Source organism: Loa loa (genome assembly GCF_000183805.2).
Source record: "Loa loa unplaced genomic scaffold supercont3.3, whole genome shotgun sequence".
NCBI classification, from domain to species: Eukaryota; Metazoa; Nematoda; class Chromadorea; order Rhabditida; family Onchocercidae; genus Loa; species Loa loa.
Window position 1 is genome coordinate 210663 of NW_018108183.1, and position 16979 is coordinate 227641.

General features: G+C 34.2%; 3 protein-coding genes across 3 annotated transcripts; all 3 read right to left on the minus strand.

The window, feature by feature from the left end:
• Window positions 1–284: 284 nt before the first annotated feature.
• Window positions 285–7542, minus strand: LOAG_06652 (hypothetical protein; the record flags this gene model as incomplete). The annotated part of the gene is made up of 25 exons (XM_020447200.1): window positions 285–508; window positions 771–894; window positions 1005–1109; window positions 1192–1343; window positions 1417–1493; window positions 1605–1693; window positions 1783–1949; window positions 2103–2229; window positions 2302–2412; window positions 2487–2750; window positions 2811–3001; window positions 3094–3384; window positions 3473–3568; window positions 3875–3964; window positions 4557–4637; window positions 4714–4935; window positions 5077–5236; window positions 5305–5556; window positions 5635–5951; window positions 6080–6333; window positions 6422–6593; window positions 6696–6784; window positions 6864–7034; window positions 7106–7313; window positions 7422–7542. 25 exons carry the CDS (start codon window positions 7540–7542, stop codon window positions 285–287), a joined length of 4155 nt encoding a protein of 1384 aa, XP_020302544.1.
• A 289-nt stretch (window positions 7543–7831) lies between these two features.
• On the minus strand, window positions 7832–10748 carry LOAG_06654 (hypothetical protein; the record flags this gene model as incomplete). Its single annotated transcript, XM_003142192.1, has 10 exons — window positions 7832–8076; window positions 8259–8402; window positions 8607–8689; window positions 8765–9005; window positions 9112–9223; window positions 9283–9419; window positions 9536–9668; window positions 9836–10037; window positions 10289–10394; window positions 10643–10748. 10 exons carry the CDS (start codon window positions 10746–10748, stop codon window positions 7832–7834), a joined length of 1509 nt encoding a protein of 502 aa, XP_003142240.1.
• A 4189-nt stretch (window positions 10749–14937) lies between these two features.
• On the minus strand, window positions 14938–16542 carry LOAG_06657 (hypothetical protein; the record flags this gene model as incomplete). The annotated part of the gene is made up of 3 exons (XM_020447202.1): window positions 14938–15093; window positions 15656–15800; window positions 16469–16542. The coding sequence occupies 3 exons, from the start codon at window positions 16540–16542 to the stop codon at window positions 14938–14940; spliced, it is 375 nt and encodes a 124-aa protein (XP_020302545.1).
• Between the last annotated feature and the right edge of the window lie 437 nt (window positions 16543–16979).

Below are 16979 nucleotides of genomic sequence, written 5' to 3' on the forward strand. Positions count from 1 at the left end.
GCAATTTGTATAAATGAAAGCAGATGTATCAAGTTGTAGTTATACCAATCTGTCATTCCGTTGACAGTACAAATTAGCATGAAGTGAGGGATGGGAAACAGTGGCAATCTGATCAGATAAATGGATTACTAAATTATAAGGGAGGAATAAAGAAGGAAGAAGAGAAGGGTGACGACCTCTTTCCGGAACTGGGAAATAGGCATCCTTATTGCGCAACATTCCGCACCACTGCCATCCATAAAGCGCTTAATTACTTCCCATTAAAGTATCATAATTTTTTAGATTTATAAATAACCTTTTGCACTAGGCAAAGACTGTTCATAAATTGTACTTTCACTATTACAAATAGCTACACGTTCTTTGTAGTCACATTGTTGTTTGCTTCCATCATAATATAGTCCATTTGCGCAATTTCTCAATACTGCTTTGTTGGATACACAAGAAAGAAAATACCGGCTACAACCCGGAAGAGAATATGTACCGTCTGGCAATAAAGCGCACGGAGTTCCTGTAGTATAAAAAAATATTTTGGCAAAGAATGAACTTTGAATAACTTCTCACCTTTGCCTTTATGATGCGTATATGAGATTTATAAGTGTCGATCCAAACAGTCGAAAAATACCAACGATAGTGAAATACAAACTCATGAACTCAGATAGCCGAATAGTCGTTTTGGACTATTTGAGTTAACATATCTCTACAGTAGAAGTTTTAAATGACAACTAATTCCCTTACAACCAGTGATAATTATGGAACAAGATAAATCTTACTTTCATTATCATTGCTCTGACGATATAATGCTCGTAGTACACAGTCTGCTGCTGGTACACATTCTTTTAACTCACTATCGAACAGCTCTCCATCGTTGCAGTCCACAACATAAACCGAATTTCCCTACAAATTTGTCAAAAATGATGGAAATGAAGTTTCAAAATACTAGGGAACGTAAAGGTCAAAGCTCAATATATTTCAAGTCAGATTAGAAACACATTTCATTATCTCACCTTCACATTACAAAAGATGTAACTCGGACGACAAACACCTAACGTAATATTGGCTGAATGTGTTTTGGAGGGACAGAGATCCGGTTCACTCTCGAAATAACCCTCCTGCAATATAAAATAGAACCTCACTACTCAGTCAGAAACAAAAGATGAGGTATTATAAGGCAGCAGCAAAAAGTTGTGCTACCTCCAATTCCGTGTTCAAATCAGTCTCCAATTTCTCCTCCAACCCTGTTCCAAATTCCACTACCATTTTTGAAGGTTCCGTCTCAAATGACACATCACGCTTGATGCGACGACCATCAGTTACCGCAGATGCATTGTCACTTTCACCGCTACCTGATACAAAATCATCAGTCACAGGTTTTGTTCGTAAAACGCAACACTATGAACTCCAATAACTGTTTTAAACCTTCTAAACTATCTGCTGCTTCATTACTGTCAGTTGTTCCATCGGAATCCATTAACGAAGCCATTACTGAATCATACCTGAAAAAATCATACCTTCTTCTTGAATCACACTTCTTTTTATAACTGAGAACTTTGAATGTTTAACCATAACAGCAGTAGCCGCTTAAGAAAAAGCAAAAATCTACTCACGAAGGTGAAGGTTGTGAAGTCACAAAAGAATACATCGGAAGATTACCAGGCAGCTGAAACTGATCAACAAATCGCAGATTCCGCATATTCTGTAAAATTTCATCCTATTACTACCACAGGCTTAACAAAAAAAAAGAACAAATCAAAACAGCCCCGTTTAACATTACCATATGCTTACTGGAATATTGCGAAGTAGAGATGGAACAACGCGGAAAGTGTCTTTGACAATCCTCATCTGAACAGGTGAATTTCTAAGAACATGTGGAGCATGCTGTTCTCGAGTCATCGGCGGAATGAATACGTTGTGTGATGGAGTTCGCAGTGTGCCAAATAACATGTTTTGATCTGTATTAAGTATCATGTGTTGAAAATTTCCCAGATTCCTCAGTTATTAAAAAGAATCGAATGACATGAAAGTACAAATAAGAAACACAGAAATGTAAAGACGAGAAAAAATGGAAACGTGAAAGTGTTGTAAAACTAAAAGACATTAATTACTTCTATATGGTGCATTTCTCACGGATTGTGCATATGGTAACCTCAATCGATATGAATTTCTATAATGTTGATTCTGTGTTAAATATGGATTGGATTGCAATGGCTGTTTAAATGAATCGTGCACACGCTAAAAATATGAACTTGATAAGGAATGAAGAATGAAGAGTAAGGAAGCGCAAAACAAACATTTAAACCTTACATATAGCGCAGGAACAGTAATGGTTCCAGCTCCTTTTGTGGGATTTCCTAAACATTCCGCAATTTCATGCCCAAATCGGCAAATAAGGAGTGTTGAGTCGAAAACTCTATCCTGAAAAATAATCAGAATTCTTTTTCTAAATCGCATACTTAGAAAAGACTTGGAAGTACTATGAAAACGATTACCCTCATGCAATGTCTCATTTCGAAAGTTCGTTGGGCACTGCATTCTAAATACGTATTTCTACAACGCCCAAGAGGAACAATTTCACCAGGATTACACACGGGTGTACTCGTCCAAAGGTTGCATTTCAAGTCACAAACTCCACGAACAGCATCAAAAGTTTGACCAGGCGGACATTTATGAAGAACAAACTTGCTATTTGAACATCCATAATAATAATTATTGCAAATGCCAATTCCCAAACGTTCATTTTCAACACACCGGACCTGCAGTATAGATTTTTAGCCACTTAAATTTCGATAAGTAACGAAAATTTACAGGAATACCTTGCCAATATCAAGAGTGGTTGGTAACATGGGACAGTGATCTAAAAATATGCAGCGACCGGAATGCTGGTCGAAAAGTCGCCCTGTCTGGCATTTCATCAAAATTGGTATTTTTTGGACACATTTAATGAATATCGGTGAACACTGCCTTCCATAATTTCCATCATCTTTATCTGCGCATGAAAAACCACCTAAACAGATAGGATAATTAAAGATAATAAAATTAAAGTACTTATGATTTTGTGATAAACCAATAAAATATAAATCCTTGTAACGAACTCACCAATTGAAGGAGATGAAATTGACGGAGATGAAATTGACGGAGATGAAATTGACGGAGATGATGATGCAATCGATTCAAGTTTTCCTAAATAAACTACACCAACAAAACCCGATCCACAGGAATTGCTATCCGTACACTTCCAAGATTCATCACATTTTAAAAGTGAAGGAATGAACAACTGTCCCTGTGGACATCCATAAATTCTTTTCCAACCATCTTTACAAACAACAACTTTATTCGAACAATCCAACGCATATAAGCCATCATCCAAATTATCACATCTGATTGAATCTGTAAAATTTGCTCACATCTGCAACTGCGTCTACCTATAAAATGCACGAAGAAAAAATTTCCGAGACTTAAATTTATCTCGACAAACCTATTCGGCTTTCGGATATTTCTGGCACACAGAAGCGGTTCTCATCCTCCTTTTCTTCTTCAGGCTGTGATTCTACTGTTTCTGGCTCTTCATCGGCTAAAATACATTTGCAAGATCAAAGTAAAAGCGAAATCACCACGGCAATTGTTTCTAAAAAATAAAATATTCAGCTAAAGAATATTCACCTGTAATGAGAACGATTCGCACAGCCCTATTTGAGCACCTTTTAAAAGACGCAGGGTAAAAGTCATCAAACCATTAAATCGATGGTGTGGATTTCAATTGATGTTAGTCGATTAGAACCACTCTTACGGTTTTACAAGATTTCTGAGAATATTACCTTCAACAGCTACTTATCGAGAATGTATTTCAAGAGAAAAAAGCCGGAAATTTGGTACTTACTTGGTAGTCGATCAATTTCTTCACTATCAATACCTTCATTGGTACATTGCACTCTAGCATATTCACAACGATTCACATCCTCACCAGAAACTAAATTTGAAAGAGTCAAATATGTAAAATATTCCACCAACATGTCGCAAAAACACAATCAAGCATGATGTGAACTGTAGCTAGCATTCAACAATAGTCAGCTTACCTGGAGTTTTCGTGAATATTACCTACCACTACCAAGTTATTTTCAGATAGCGAGACCAAATTTAATAAAGAAAATAGCAAACAGTGAACTTACTTGGCATTCCATTGAGTGTATTGAGGCATTGTACTTGAGCATATCTACACCATTTTGTAGCTGCACCAGAAAATAAACCTTACAGAATAATCAAACACATAGAATACCCTATTAGTTTGGACCGTTTGTGATCCTAGATTTTTTTACTTTTCATTTTTGCGCTTATATGATTGTTCAGTTCCTTACTGATGATTAATGTGGCACATGTACAATGCGCAGGGAGAATGCGTTATTTAGTCCAGTGAAAACTTGATTATTACTATGGTAGCTCCATAGCATAGGTAAGTTACAATCATGCGATCTTACAAAGTTCGACAGTCCATCTCTTTGAAATAGCTTTGCTGCTTTCCAACTTTTGACATGCGAAAAACACAAGAAAAACTCATTACTAACCTGAGGTACTAGCTTCCGACATTGATAATTCAGGACCAGAAACTGATGATGTGCTCATAGCGCCTTCGTGTTTCACCCATTCTGTAGGAAATTTGATTTTTTTAGCAAAATTCATGGAAAACCTACAGAAAAATACTGAGACTAAAAAAATACTGACCTTCATGATTATCAACTCTATGTGATGGGTAGAACGAAGCTAATACTCGGTGCATCAAAAATGCGCACTGGTCATAAGACACACAACGACGCAAAACATTCGAAAATACTGTTGAGTTGGGACACTTCTTACGGATTTCAAAACCATCGATGCATGTTATGAAGTCCGGAACACAACCGGCCGAATAGTCACCATCCGCTAATTCATAACAACGTGACGTTGCTACGAAAAAACAAAAAATTAAAATATCGCATACAAAAAACGAAAGACAAACACAATAACAGAAAAAAAGCTTTAAGTTTTTAGTACTCCTAATCCAGTAATATGATGATCATCTAAAATAGACGGAAATATAATTTTTACCTGTTTCAGTTAACTTCATATTTTCACTATCATCATTTCCTACACTTCCGGATGGTTCATTTGATGATGTCATAACTTGATTACAATCTGCTTTTGGAATACAAGCAGCGATAGTTCCATCAAACACCATGTTATCTGGACAATATCTCACTATTCCTTTCTAAAATAGTCTTAATAATTCTCGAGTATTTTCGAAATGGATAAAATGAATTTTCTCACAAAATCAACCTGATTGTAACATTGCAAATATCTCCTCAAGCAGGAATCCAGCGGATAAATGTCATCCTTTTGTCCCATACATAAAGGTGTAATCGTAGAAGATATCAGTCGTTCCAGTGTATCTTGCCCATCCGCTGAAACGTTTTCAGATACTACTGAACTGCTTCGACATTCTGCGACGTTTTCTCGTTCTTCACATCGATTGGTTGATTCATCAAACACAAGCATTTCAGGACATGACATTAACACTTTTCTCATGTGCTGAAATTACTAATTTAATGAGATTAAATTGAAACTGAACTAAAGTGAATAATTTTAGAGTCCAAATGAAGCACTTACAACACAGGAAAAGAAAACTGTCGAACATGGTCCGGCTGCATAATTTGCATCAGGAAGACCATCACAAAATCTATCATCGCTTTCCGCTATCACACCAGGTAAGTTATTCAACGGCCTCTGTGGTAATGTAGCTATCAAAGAGACAGTTTCGGCACAAGACTGAACTTCAGCGGAATTCTCACATCGACAAAATTTACTGTCGTAAACTGTCCCATCAGGACATGCAAACAAATACGTCTTTCCTTTCGCACAAATATAAAAGTTGTTCGAACAGTTATATGATAATATCCCATCTGGTCGAGCAGTACAGTAGACATCTACAGTTAACAACATCGTTGTGTAATCAGTAACAATTTATTAAGATAGTGTGACTTGAAACTTCAAGAACAAACTGTTTTGCAAGATTCTTACAGAATTTAGTCATAAATTACTGAATCCCTGTTACCTAATTCATTTTTAGGAGGCTGACTGACTTTTCTGCATGCGACAACGTCAGATCTCAAGACACATCTCGAATTGCCTGGCTCAAAAACCATTGACTTAGGACAACTGGTTAAGTGAATAATGCCATCTTGACATAAAATATAATTCGCCAAGCAAAGACCAAGTGGATGTGGTCCATTTGGAAGAGCAGTACAACTTGGCATCACCGGCACAATATTGTCAAGTAATGAATACATTTCTTCACTTGAAGTACCTCTGCAATGTCAATTAGTCATGAAAATGACCATGCAAAAAACAAAGTGAAAGGTATCACCAGTACAACAAGACTATCTGGACCCCAGACCTGCACGCTTCGACATTCTTCGGCTCATCGCAAGTACCACTGCGAAAATTGAAAGCAAGATTCCACGGACAATTCATATAAAATATTTTGCCATTTGCGCAGCCGTAGTAGGTTCTATTGCAACCATCGGCATAAAAACCATCGCTTAGTTCCTCACATTTTGAAGTATCATCTTAAAATAAATATGACAGTGACTGCAATGAGAAGCAGGTAACGATAGGAGATAGCTTCTGATATAAACTAATATATAGCCAAAAACAGTTCGCATACACACCTTTTATAGGTTTAATCGTAGGTCTATGTATCGGCTTTTTGATTTTATCTGATATCTTGTTGTACTCTGGACAGCCTAGTACATTCTCCCTGAAATAAAAGTAAAATTCAAAAAATAAAGAAATAAATCTCAATGGTATGCACATTAACATTTTATATAATGTGTCACCTGAAATCGCATCTATTCAACGAAGGATTAAACACCAAATCAAATGCGCATCTTGCAAAAGACGTTGAACCACGCCAGCAATGATAATATCCGGAACCACATGGTGATAAGCCGTAAATTCCATCTTCCAGAACTGAGCATCCGGAAACTAATTTCGAAGCAGCTTCCTCTCTTCCAAAGATAAAAAACGTTCCGTTATTTTTGTGACTGGAAACTGGAAATCTAAAGAAAAGCTGACTTACCCATCAATGTCGGCTTCATCACTTAACATTGGTTGTTGTCCACCGCAAGCAACAACATTCTTCGGATAATCGCAAAAACCACTATCAACATTGAAAACTAAATCACTTGGACATTCAAGCCCGGTTGGAATACCATTCGAACACGAATAGAATTTCCCTGTGCATCCTACTGCATATAGACCATCCTTTTGTCCCTCACAACGACAATCTGCAAACAAACGCCGAGTCCACCAAATTGTCTTCCGGTGAATCGGATTTTTTTAAAAAAACCACACATTCAGATTTGAGAAATTTCTTGTTTTCCGGATGATCAAACCATTTATGATTACCGGCTTTTTTATGTGATAAAGAAGATTTGTCTCGTCTTCGTTTGTTTTTTCCGTACTTGAAACACTTTTCAACTTTAGACTTGTACTCACAATGCCCTGTTTGCCCATTATATACAAGATCCGGATCACATGAAGCAATACTTCCCTCTCCTAAATATCCAAACAATTATGGAGAAATTGTTCGCACAAGATTATACTGAAAACTGAAGAGTGGTAGAAAACTAACCATTAAAACAAATTAAAAATCTCGTTCACAATTTCCCAGTTCGTGGACTCCATCAGAAAGCGAAGAACATTGAGCAGGATATCTGAAACAACGAACAGAATAAATTTTCAAAAGCCCATTTATCCAGTATTCAGATACTCCGATCGATTTCTATCAGTAAGAAATTAGACCTTACCCAGGAGTAGTCGTTGTTTCCGGTTTAGCAAAATGAGCACAAGAAGGTAACTTTTCAATGTCCATGCACTGCTGATGTTCAGGTGAGAATAGTTGTCCGTCGCTGCAAACAACAACAAGAGCTCTGCCATCAATGCAGAAAAGGTACTTCCCGTAGCATTTTGTAATTGCATACATGCCATTTTCCCACTTTTGACAAACATTTTGCTGTCGGTAAGGTCCCATTACTTTGTGTACGATTCCTAAACAACATTTCTCAGGTTCTCAAATTTCGAATTAAATTTCTTTGAAAAATTTCCATCAGAGTTATATCGACATAGAGCCTAATCCTGACCCAGTTGAGCTTCCATCCATTGAACGTTCCAAAGCAAATATATGCAGATTTCTGTCTTCTACATTGCCAAATGATCAATGATATTTGTACCTGTATGTGCTAAATCTAATTCATGTTCTTTCGGTTCATTTTTTTTAAACTGTGGGCACTTCTCAACGTTGAATTCATAATCGCAGTGTCCTGTTTGTCCATTGTACACGAGACCCGGGCCACATGAAGCATTACTTCCCACTCCTGAACATAAACACAGCTACTCTGCAGAGTAAAGCATCATAAAATTAACTATCGACATTAGTGCGAAGTTCATCAAGCCCAGTGAAGAGTTGAAAATACTTCCACCACATTAATTAATCAGGCTTCATAATGAATTTAGCAAAAGCGCGAGATCATAGGACAAATAGGTCATTCAAGGAATAAGAAAACTAAACTATAACTAACCATTACGACAAATTGAAAAGCTTTTTTCACAGTCTCCCATCTCATAGGTCCCATCAGGAAGCGAAGAACATGAAACAGAATATCTAAAATAAGAGGTGAGGAATAAACTTCCCAAATATCTTGATTACTAAATTTAGGTTTGCCAAATGATAACTCACCCAGCAACTGTAGTTGTTTCCAGACTCGTAAAATCTCGACAAGACGGTAAATTTATAGCATCTGTACACTGCTGAAGTTCAGGGGAATACAGCTGATTGTTGTGACAATTAACGACCAAACTCTTTCCATCGACGCAAAAAAGAAACTTCCCATAACATTTACCAATGGCATATTTCCCGTCTTTCAGCTCTTCACAAACGCCTTGTTTCCGGTCAGACTCCAACATCTTGTGAGTAACTTCTGAACAGTCAATTTTAAGTTTCCAGATTCCTCTTCAAACCCTTAGAAAATAAGAAAATAATAGGAAGCTAAATTAAACTCATTTCTACTAAACCTCATAACTTACGTTCCTTCCAGTCCTGTCTTGACTTCCTGGAAATTTTCTTCTGAGAGATGATGGATTTTATTTCATTTTCATTGATCCCCCCACATGCTGGTATCCGTTCTTTGAGATCACACTGTAAACAAGCAAAGTAAAGAATATCGAATTAAAATCATTACAGAATGGAAAACTTACTTTTAGCTTACTGATACTAAAGTATAAATCATTTGGACACTTGGAAAGTGATGCAATCTCACTGTTACAAAACCAGTAGACATTCGAACAGCCGTTGACGTAAATACCATCATCCATTCCAGAACAGTCAAACTTCACTGCAAATAGAACATTTTATATAAACTGCTAACAGTTAAACCAATTAGCTAATGAATGCCTTAAAGAACCCAGTTCGGCTAACTCAGTAAACATAAAAAGTTCAAAAAAAACTCACACCGACAATAGACAATATTGGTCTTTGGCTCACAACGATTTTTATCACCATTCCAATACATCTCATTAGCACAAAAAATTTTCTTCGCTTTTCCATTACGGCACAACAGATACCATCGTTCACATGGTCCACCCTGAAATTAAATTTATGATCATAGGAAGTGTAGAATACCCGATCTTTCAAGAAAGAAAAAAACATCCGAAAGAATATTTGCTTTTGACAATTCCCACCTTTTGTTTAATTTCGTAGTTTTCCTAAGTAATACTATGAAATTAGAAGAACTAGTAACCTCATATATACCGTCTTTCTGTCCCACACACTTTGACGGATCAACTTTTTCCTTTTTCCTGATGGATACTTCCCCCTATATTTGCTTCCTGCCAAAATATTCTTGCGTCCACCCATATCATATGCTTTCAGACCCAATTTACTGCCATCATCGGGTACCTCATAAAGTACATCACCAGGTATCATCAAGTTTGAAGCTCGATTGGTCGATGGCCTAAATCACCACGGAAAAGAAGCAAAGATTAGATAGTGGTGATAATAAAATAAACAATAATGTCCATTAAATTGACCAATTCATTTCAAACCACATGAATTCTCTTTTCCCTCCACATTGAAAGGAAAATCCGTAAAATTTCTCTCCTGGTTATCTGAATAAAATAAGCTACCTCAAGTAAGGTTAAGAGGTACTTCAAATTATAACATCATTTAGTAATCATGTCCAAAAATAAGTCTGTAACAACCAACTCAGGAACAATGTCCACATCTTCTTTGCTACGCCATTGATTAGACAGTCTTGGCCTGTGTCCATGATATTCCGCTCTCCACCACTTCCTGACTTTGCCGTATGAACCTAAATGATCTCATCCAATGTACTGTATTATCTAGAACTTCACGTGCAAAAACTTCGGGCAATCTAAGCAAGTTTTTAGGAAACAAATGCGGACAAATAATAGTGTCTGAAATATTAATGTTGCGAAATCCGAAACATAAATGATAATATATCCTTAAAAAAAAAAATCTCGCATAAATCTTAGAGTCATGAATTCCTGATCAGAGAGAGAAAAAGCGAATATCGCTAACAATACCAATAAGTATTACCACCGAAAATTCCTGGATACTGTGCCCTTTCCATTTTCGTACAAATCACGTAACAACATGTCAGAGCAATAAGTGCTAGCAACAGCGTCGGATGTTGCAAATTCATTTCACGTACGTCAAAACGTTACCAACCACCTCTGAAATAAGCTGAAGTTGCGCTTGTTGATATACCCAAGCCTTGTCCACCCGAACTGATTCAGTGACCCACTGGCATTAAGAAGGAAACTTTCTTGTCGATAAATGAAACTTTGTTCCATCCCGCGCATATATATACATACTATCTCTGAATATGGGTAGATAGAAAGTTGCCCAGAAGAGGTATTCTGGAAGGGTGGATATATCAGTGGTACATGTTATACTCTTGTCTGAATGATATGCAAATACACCTTCGATAAAGATGTCGCTACAATGACGTACACTGTAGAGAAAGCCATAACAGTTCCCGCACTACATCCAGTATGTATCAAAAGAGATAACAATGATATGTCTCAAATGTATGACAGTAATATATTCATATCACTTAAGGTATGTTTGGTTTTCATTTCAGTAATTTGTGACTGATAAATCTTTGGCATTGTACATTAACTGATACAGTCATTGTACGTTGTTCACATTTCCTTTGTTTTTTTTTTTTTTCAAAAAGATTTCAAAATAACTAATTCTAGAAATTTCAGTTTTATCAAATTACGAACGTTCATGTGCTTTACTTGCAATGTTCAAGACATTCATTCAAGATAATGATACTGAAAGATACTCTACTGAAGGATATTAAATGGTTGATAACAATTTAGGGTCCATATATACACATATCATCGATCAAATTTCTTGGTTCATTAAGCTTAATTACTTAAGTTTGAAATGCTGTTAATACTACTGTTGAAGTAGCAGTACCTCGCAATAAATATTTCGATCAATATCGGCATCGCAAAAGTAGTGTAAGACGAGCGCATATAAGTACTCTCGAAAAATCATGCCAAGTTATCAGGACTATTACTACAAATTCTGATATGATGATATCAGATGGCTGTCTGAACATTGAACACGACCATATGAATCATTTATTTCATGTCGGAGAGATAAGAGAGATCAGGCGTATAGTTGAAAATCAAGTTAAAATTTCATTTTTGTTCCACTTCATCCTCGATCAAAATTTTTTACTCATTCTTCAACCAGTGGTTTTCAGGGGACAAATTAATCTGTTACCGGAAAACGGTGAATGAAGAAAGTTGTCAAAATGTGATACTGCAGTATGGAATGTAAAGTTTGCTACGCCAACAGGTACTTCATCCCTTTATTAGATGAGACATGAATATATATAGAAGCAAACATAATTAAAACTACCGAGCTGGAACTATGTTTCTTCCTGTTGCGACATTTACAACAGATATTTTCCAATTTTCTGCAATAATTGGTATGGGAATCCTGCAAGATTTTGCACGAAAATAGCAGAAGGATTAGTTTTGAATAGGAACCAGATAATATTTTTGAACCGATGGGTTTTATAACATAATAAATGATCCCTGCAGGAACCATAACTGCACTATAACAGAAAAATGAAACGGCATACATAATTGGCAAGTAAATAAGATCATGATAAGCAGTTTGTAAGATGATTGAAACTTATCAAATATAAGGTATCATCGTCATCAAATACGGAGAATTAGATTAAACATAGTGTAAACTGTAGAAGACAATTTAAATAAACTTTGAAATGAGCAAAATATCAAGGAAATTTACAAAGGTATAAGAACATAATGTATAACTTCTTTACCTAGGCATACTCTATTAGGTGAGCGGGGTGATAATTGGCCCTAGAGTACCAGAGACAAGTTTGACATGTCATGGGATGTATTGCAATATGCAACATGGTAAAGTAAAAAAACTTTTCAATTGCATTAAATGACAAGTTTCATTAAGTTAAGAATTTCACGTTAACATCAAAATAAACTCTTTTGAATACAACTCTGTAACGTAAGGATTAAATTCTTTAAAAGCAAACAAACATCGTAATCTTTCATTTTGCAAGCAGCAGCACAAGAATTTTGTAAATAAAGTTAGACATCAAGTTATCATTGGATGGAATGATGTTATTCAAAGTATGAGATTAAATCCTTTTGGAATAATTGATGTAATTAGAACTGTTAAATATGCAGTTAGCAGGAATTCGAAATTCCACCATTCTCACCAATTTCGGCGTCTCCGGGACAAAGAAGCATTTGTAAAATGGACAGTAGTATTTCCAAATACACATTACTGTACTACCTCATATTTTATCACAAAATTATATAGACCATGTCGTCAAAGTGATGAAGACTGCATCGTTTCTTTCCTGATCGAATTATGTTACTGCTTTATTACTGCTACTTATGCTATAGCAAGAAATCGAAATTCTGCTTGAAATGGTGATACATCGCAGCAAATATCACCGTTGACAATGCCTACGGTATAAGAAACAATGAAGTGAGCGAAACCTTTGCGGATCATCTTTCACAATGTATTCTTCTGGGACGCGAACCAAATTTTTCGCTATTTCCGGTCGTCCACCAGCACTAAAGCTAATCTAAAAAAATTTTTGATATTGTTGGCGCAATTTGGAAAGTTATCATTCGGAATGACGCTCTTTGACAATTAACAATTTTTTTCCGGTATTCTAATATAATTAGCGATAGAATTACTAATCTAATGATGGCCACCATACAGACATCGAATCTTACCTGTTTATGAATATCATTCTTATTAATTTCGTCCAAATCTTCGAGATGTGAATGAAATTTATTCAAGACAGTCAATCTCACTTTCAGAAGATGCTCTGAAATAATCGATTCCTTTAGTATTATTTCATGAAAAATCATTAAAAATGAAAGTTCTCTAAATGGGATAATTGCAAAATACGTCTATCAAATTGAAAAAAAGGAAATGACGTCCCACATGTATTCTAAAAATTATCATTCCAAAAATGTCATCCCATTTTCACGTATATCTTAGAAGTGTTATCCCAAATAATGTAATGCCAAGTCAAAACCTTCCAAATTAACTTTAACTTTACTTTTTAAATATTATTGAAATCATTCCAATCAAAAATTTGATCGGGTTTTTTATGCTGACTAAATAAATTCTAATTATAAATGAAGAATCCGTAAAAAAAAAAAGGTTTGCATGAATTATTGCACAATGAATAACTTAATAATTTCACATTTGTTCCAATAATCATATTAAACTTTTGGATTCATTTTATCCTTCAATAAAAATATTCAAACAAAGGGAAAAAAAAGGTGATGAAAGAACAATGTACGATTGTTTCAAACTTTTACAAATACAAATAAGCATATTGTCAAATTTTAGATGCAATGTAATTAATCGATAGCTTTTCTTTTTTTCTTTTTTTGATAAGAAGGAAAAATACTGTGAGAAAACGGAAATTGAATTCCTCTTTAAACGAGCTATATATTCCATTGACTTATCAATGGCATCAATCATATCAACAATGTTGTCTGATCAACCAGAAAAAAAAAAAATATGAATGAATTTTTTTTTCTTTTTCGAAAATATTCACCGGAAGATAATCCATTTTAGTAAATTAAATTTCAATCAAAGATGAAGGCAAAAAAAAAGTGCAGGAAAAGAGAGAATAAATGTCAATGAATAATTTTGGAAATTGTAATTGAGATAATGTTGAGGACATCATCTCGCATGCTATTCCCAACCAAATTATCGTCTCAAATGACCGTAAAAAATGATTATTGAACGGATCAATGACGCATTCCGTTGAATTACCTTTCATTCATACCATACAATAATTCATAAATAAACAGTTTGTTGTGAAAAAATTTTTTTCCAAAGCTTGTTATATATGGAAATTTAGAATATTAAATTTTTACCTATGAGAAACGAAATATTCTTTCAGATGAAACTTACAGTATCATAGAAAATACTTTTTAGATGCTTCAAGTATGTTACAAAGATGCCGATTAATGAAATGTTAATCAATTGAAGTTAAATAATTGACCGGAATGATTCAAATTAATGTTTGATCGTTTCCGGTGCAAAAAGTTACGGTATTTAACAAAAAAAAAAAGAAAAGAAAAGAAAGAAGAGAGAAATATCTACGATATCTCGTGAATTGATCGTTTATTTTGGTAGATTGAATTCATTCAATTCTTTTAATGAAGAATACGATTGCCAATGGGAAAAATATACTCTTATTCACAACATTTCAAAGAAAAATGATTAATTAAAGTTTGCATTTTGAATTACAATTGTTTGATAAATAAGCAAATTGTTGAATGTTACAAAAGCTAACCAATAAGATAACCCAAGCTAACATCATCAGGTAATCGGAGAAGTTCACCAAGCTCTTCAAAGCCACCGTTACGGACATACGAACTCATTTTTGCAAGAAGTGATTTCGAGAGACAGAATCCAGCTCCACCGGTTGCAAACCAAAATGTTGCCTGCAATAATTTACTTTGGCCTGAATTTCATCAACTGCTTCAATTTTCCATAGTTGGGAGTTTTTTTTTTTTTTTGAAAAATATAGAATTAAGTCAATCAGAGACAAAAAACTGGAAAGAAAAACTGAGGAAAAATAAAAGCCGGAAAAGGAATGCATATCAGAAAGTTAGTTTACTCATTAAAAACAAAAATTTAAAATAGTATCAACTATTTCGGGCCTTTTTTTTGTCATCTCTGCTTCGCTTAGGGATAAACTTTTTTTATTTTTTAAATTAAATTGCGATTTTTTTTTTTTAAAAAAACAATAAATAGCAATATCAGTGCAATTAGTATCAAAATAAGATTGAATTATTCAAGATATGTATGAATTTTGAAAGAAATAAATTTAAAAAAGAAAGGAAAAGGCAATTTATTTTATCGAAAGCAACAATCAAATTGTTTATCATACGGAATATGTAACAAGCATAAACGAATAACAAATTTAAAAAAAAAAAAAAACAACCATAAGAACATAATTAACCAGATTTTAGAAAAAAAAAAAAAAAAAGAAAAAATGCATACTTTTTCAGGAGTAGAATCAACTCCAACTGGTCCCATTGTTGATGGCCTTCCCAGATACCAGTCATGTTTCGGATCAAGCTTTTTCAAAACGCGTACCAATTCCGCAATATTTACATAATTATCATCATCAAAATGACAAGCCCATCTAAAAAATAATCACATATTCCAACATTTAAAATTCACAATGTAAGAATGATTAGAATTAGGTAAAAGTTTAAAATAGGTTGAAGTTTTCAAAAATTTTCAAAAGATCAAAGAATAATAGAAGAGAAAACTAATGACAATGACAATATTTGATAAATTCAACGGCTTCCAAAAGAATTTTCAGTGATATAAAGATTCGTTTAATTCATATTTATGTGCCATTCTCCTCTTTTTTTTTCCTTTTGAATTAATTTATCATTTGGTTCATTAGAAAGTAAGAATTTAATCAAAAAAGAAAAGAACAAAAAAGAAAAGTCCCATTGGTTGAGATATTACGCATACGATGTGATAAATTGAAATAAAGTAAGACTTTTAAAATCTCAAAAAAAGAAAGAATTCTATGATTCCTAAATTGGAATCAATGATAAGTGATAATGAGCAGAAAAGATCTGTCCATAAAATTTCATCCTGTGATGGCCTTTTGGTTTTGTTCTTTTAAGTGCAGATGAAGATGATCGTAAAATTCACATTTCCGCTTGATTAAGGCCAAAATGGATTATCACAGCTATTGCTAATAAAAGCCAATTTCTGGCAAACAGTAGTAGCGGTAGTAGTAAGTATGACGGTGATTACAAAAGGTTATAGGTCAGAATTTATGAGATTTTTTACGATGGTAATGATAGTGGGAATGCGTAATCCCACACCTTTTGTCTTCGTTCAATTGTGATAAACAACTTTTCCATCATTTATTGATGCAAAGGAGTGATTTTGATTAAAGGTTAAGCAAATAATATGGATTTTGGATAAATATCACTGAAAATTACGTCATAAATGAACAGAAGCGATAAACTAAAATGATATTTTTACCCATTTCTTTTCATATCATTTAATCCTTCCCATTTCCTTCATTTTTCCTCTTTTTTTTCCTTTTTTTTCTTTCTTATTTATAAACTTAATTAATTAATTTTTGTATTTCATAGAATAAAATTACAAATGAATTTGTCCTCAAATAATCATATCGCAGTGATAATTTTTTATGAAAATTCCAGAAAAAATTATTTCTTTCGTTTTTTTTTTCTTTTATGATTAAAACAAACGTATTTAAAAGGAATTTATAATCTTTTCCTTTTTTTTTCTTTTTTTTTTATTAAATTTAAACTAATCGAATCATTTCATTTCC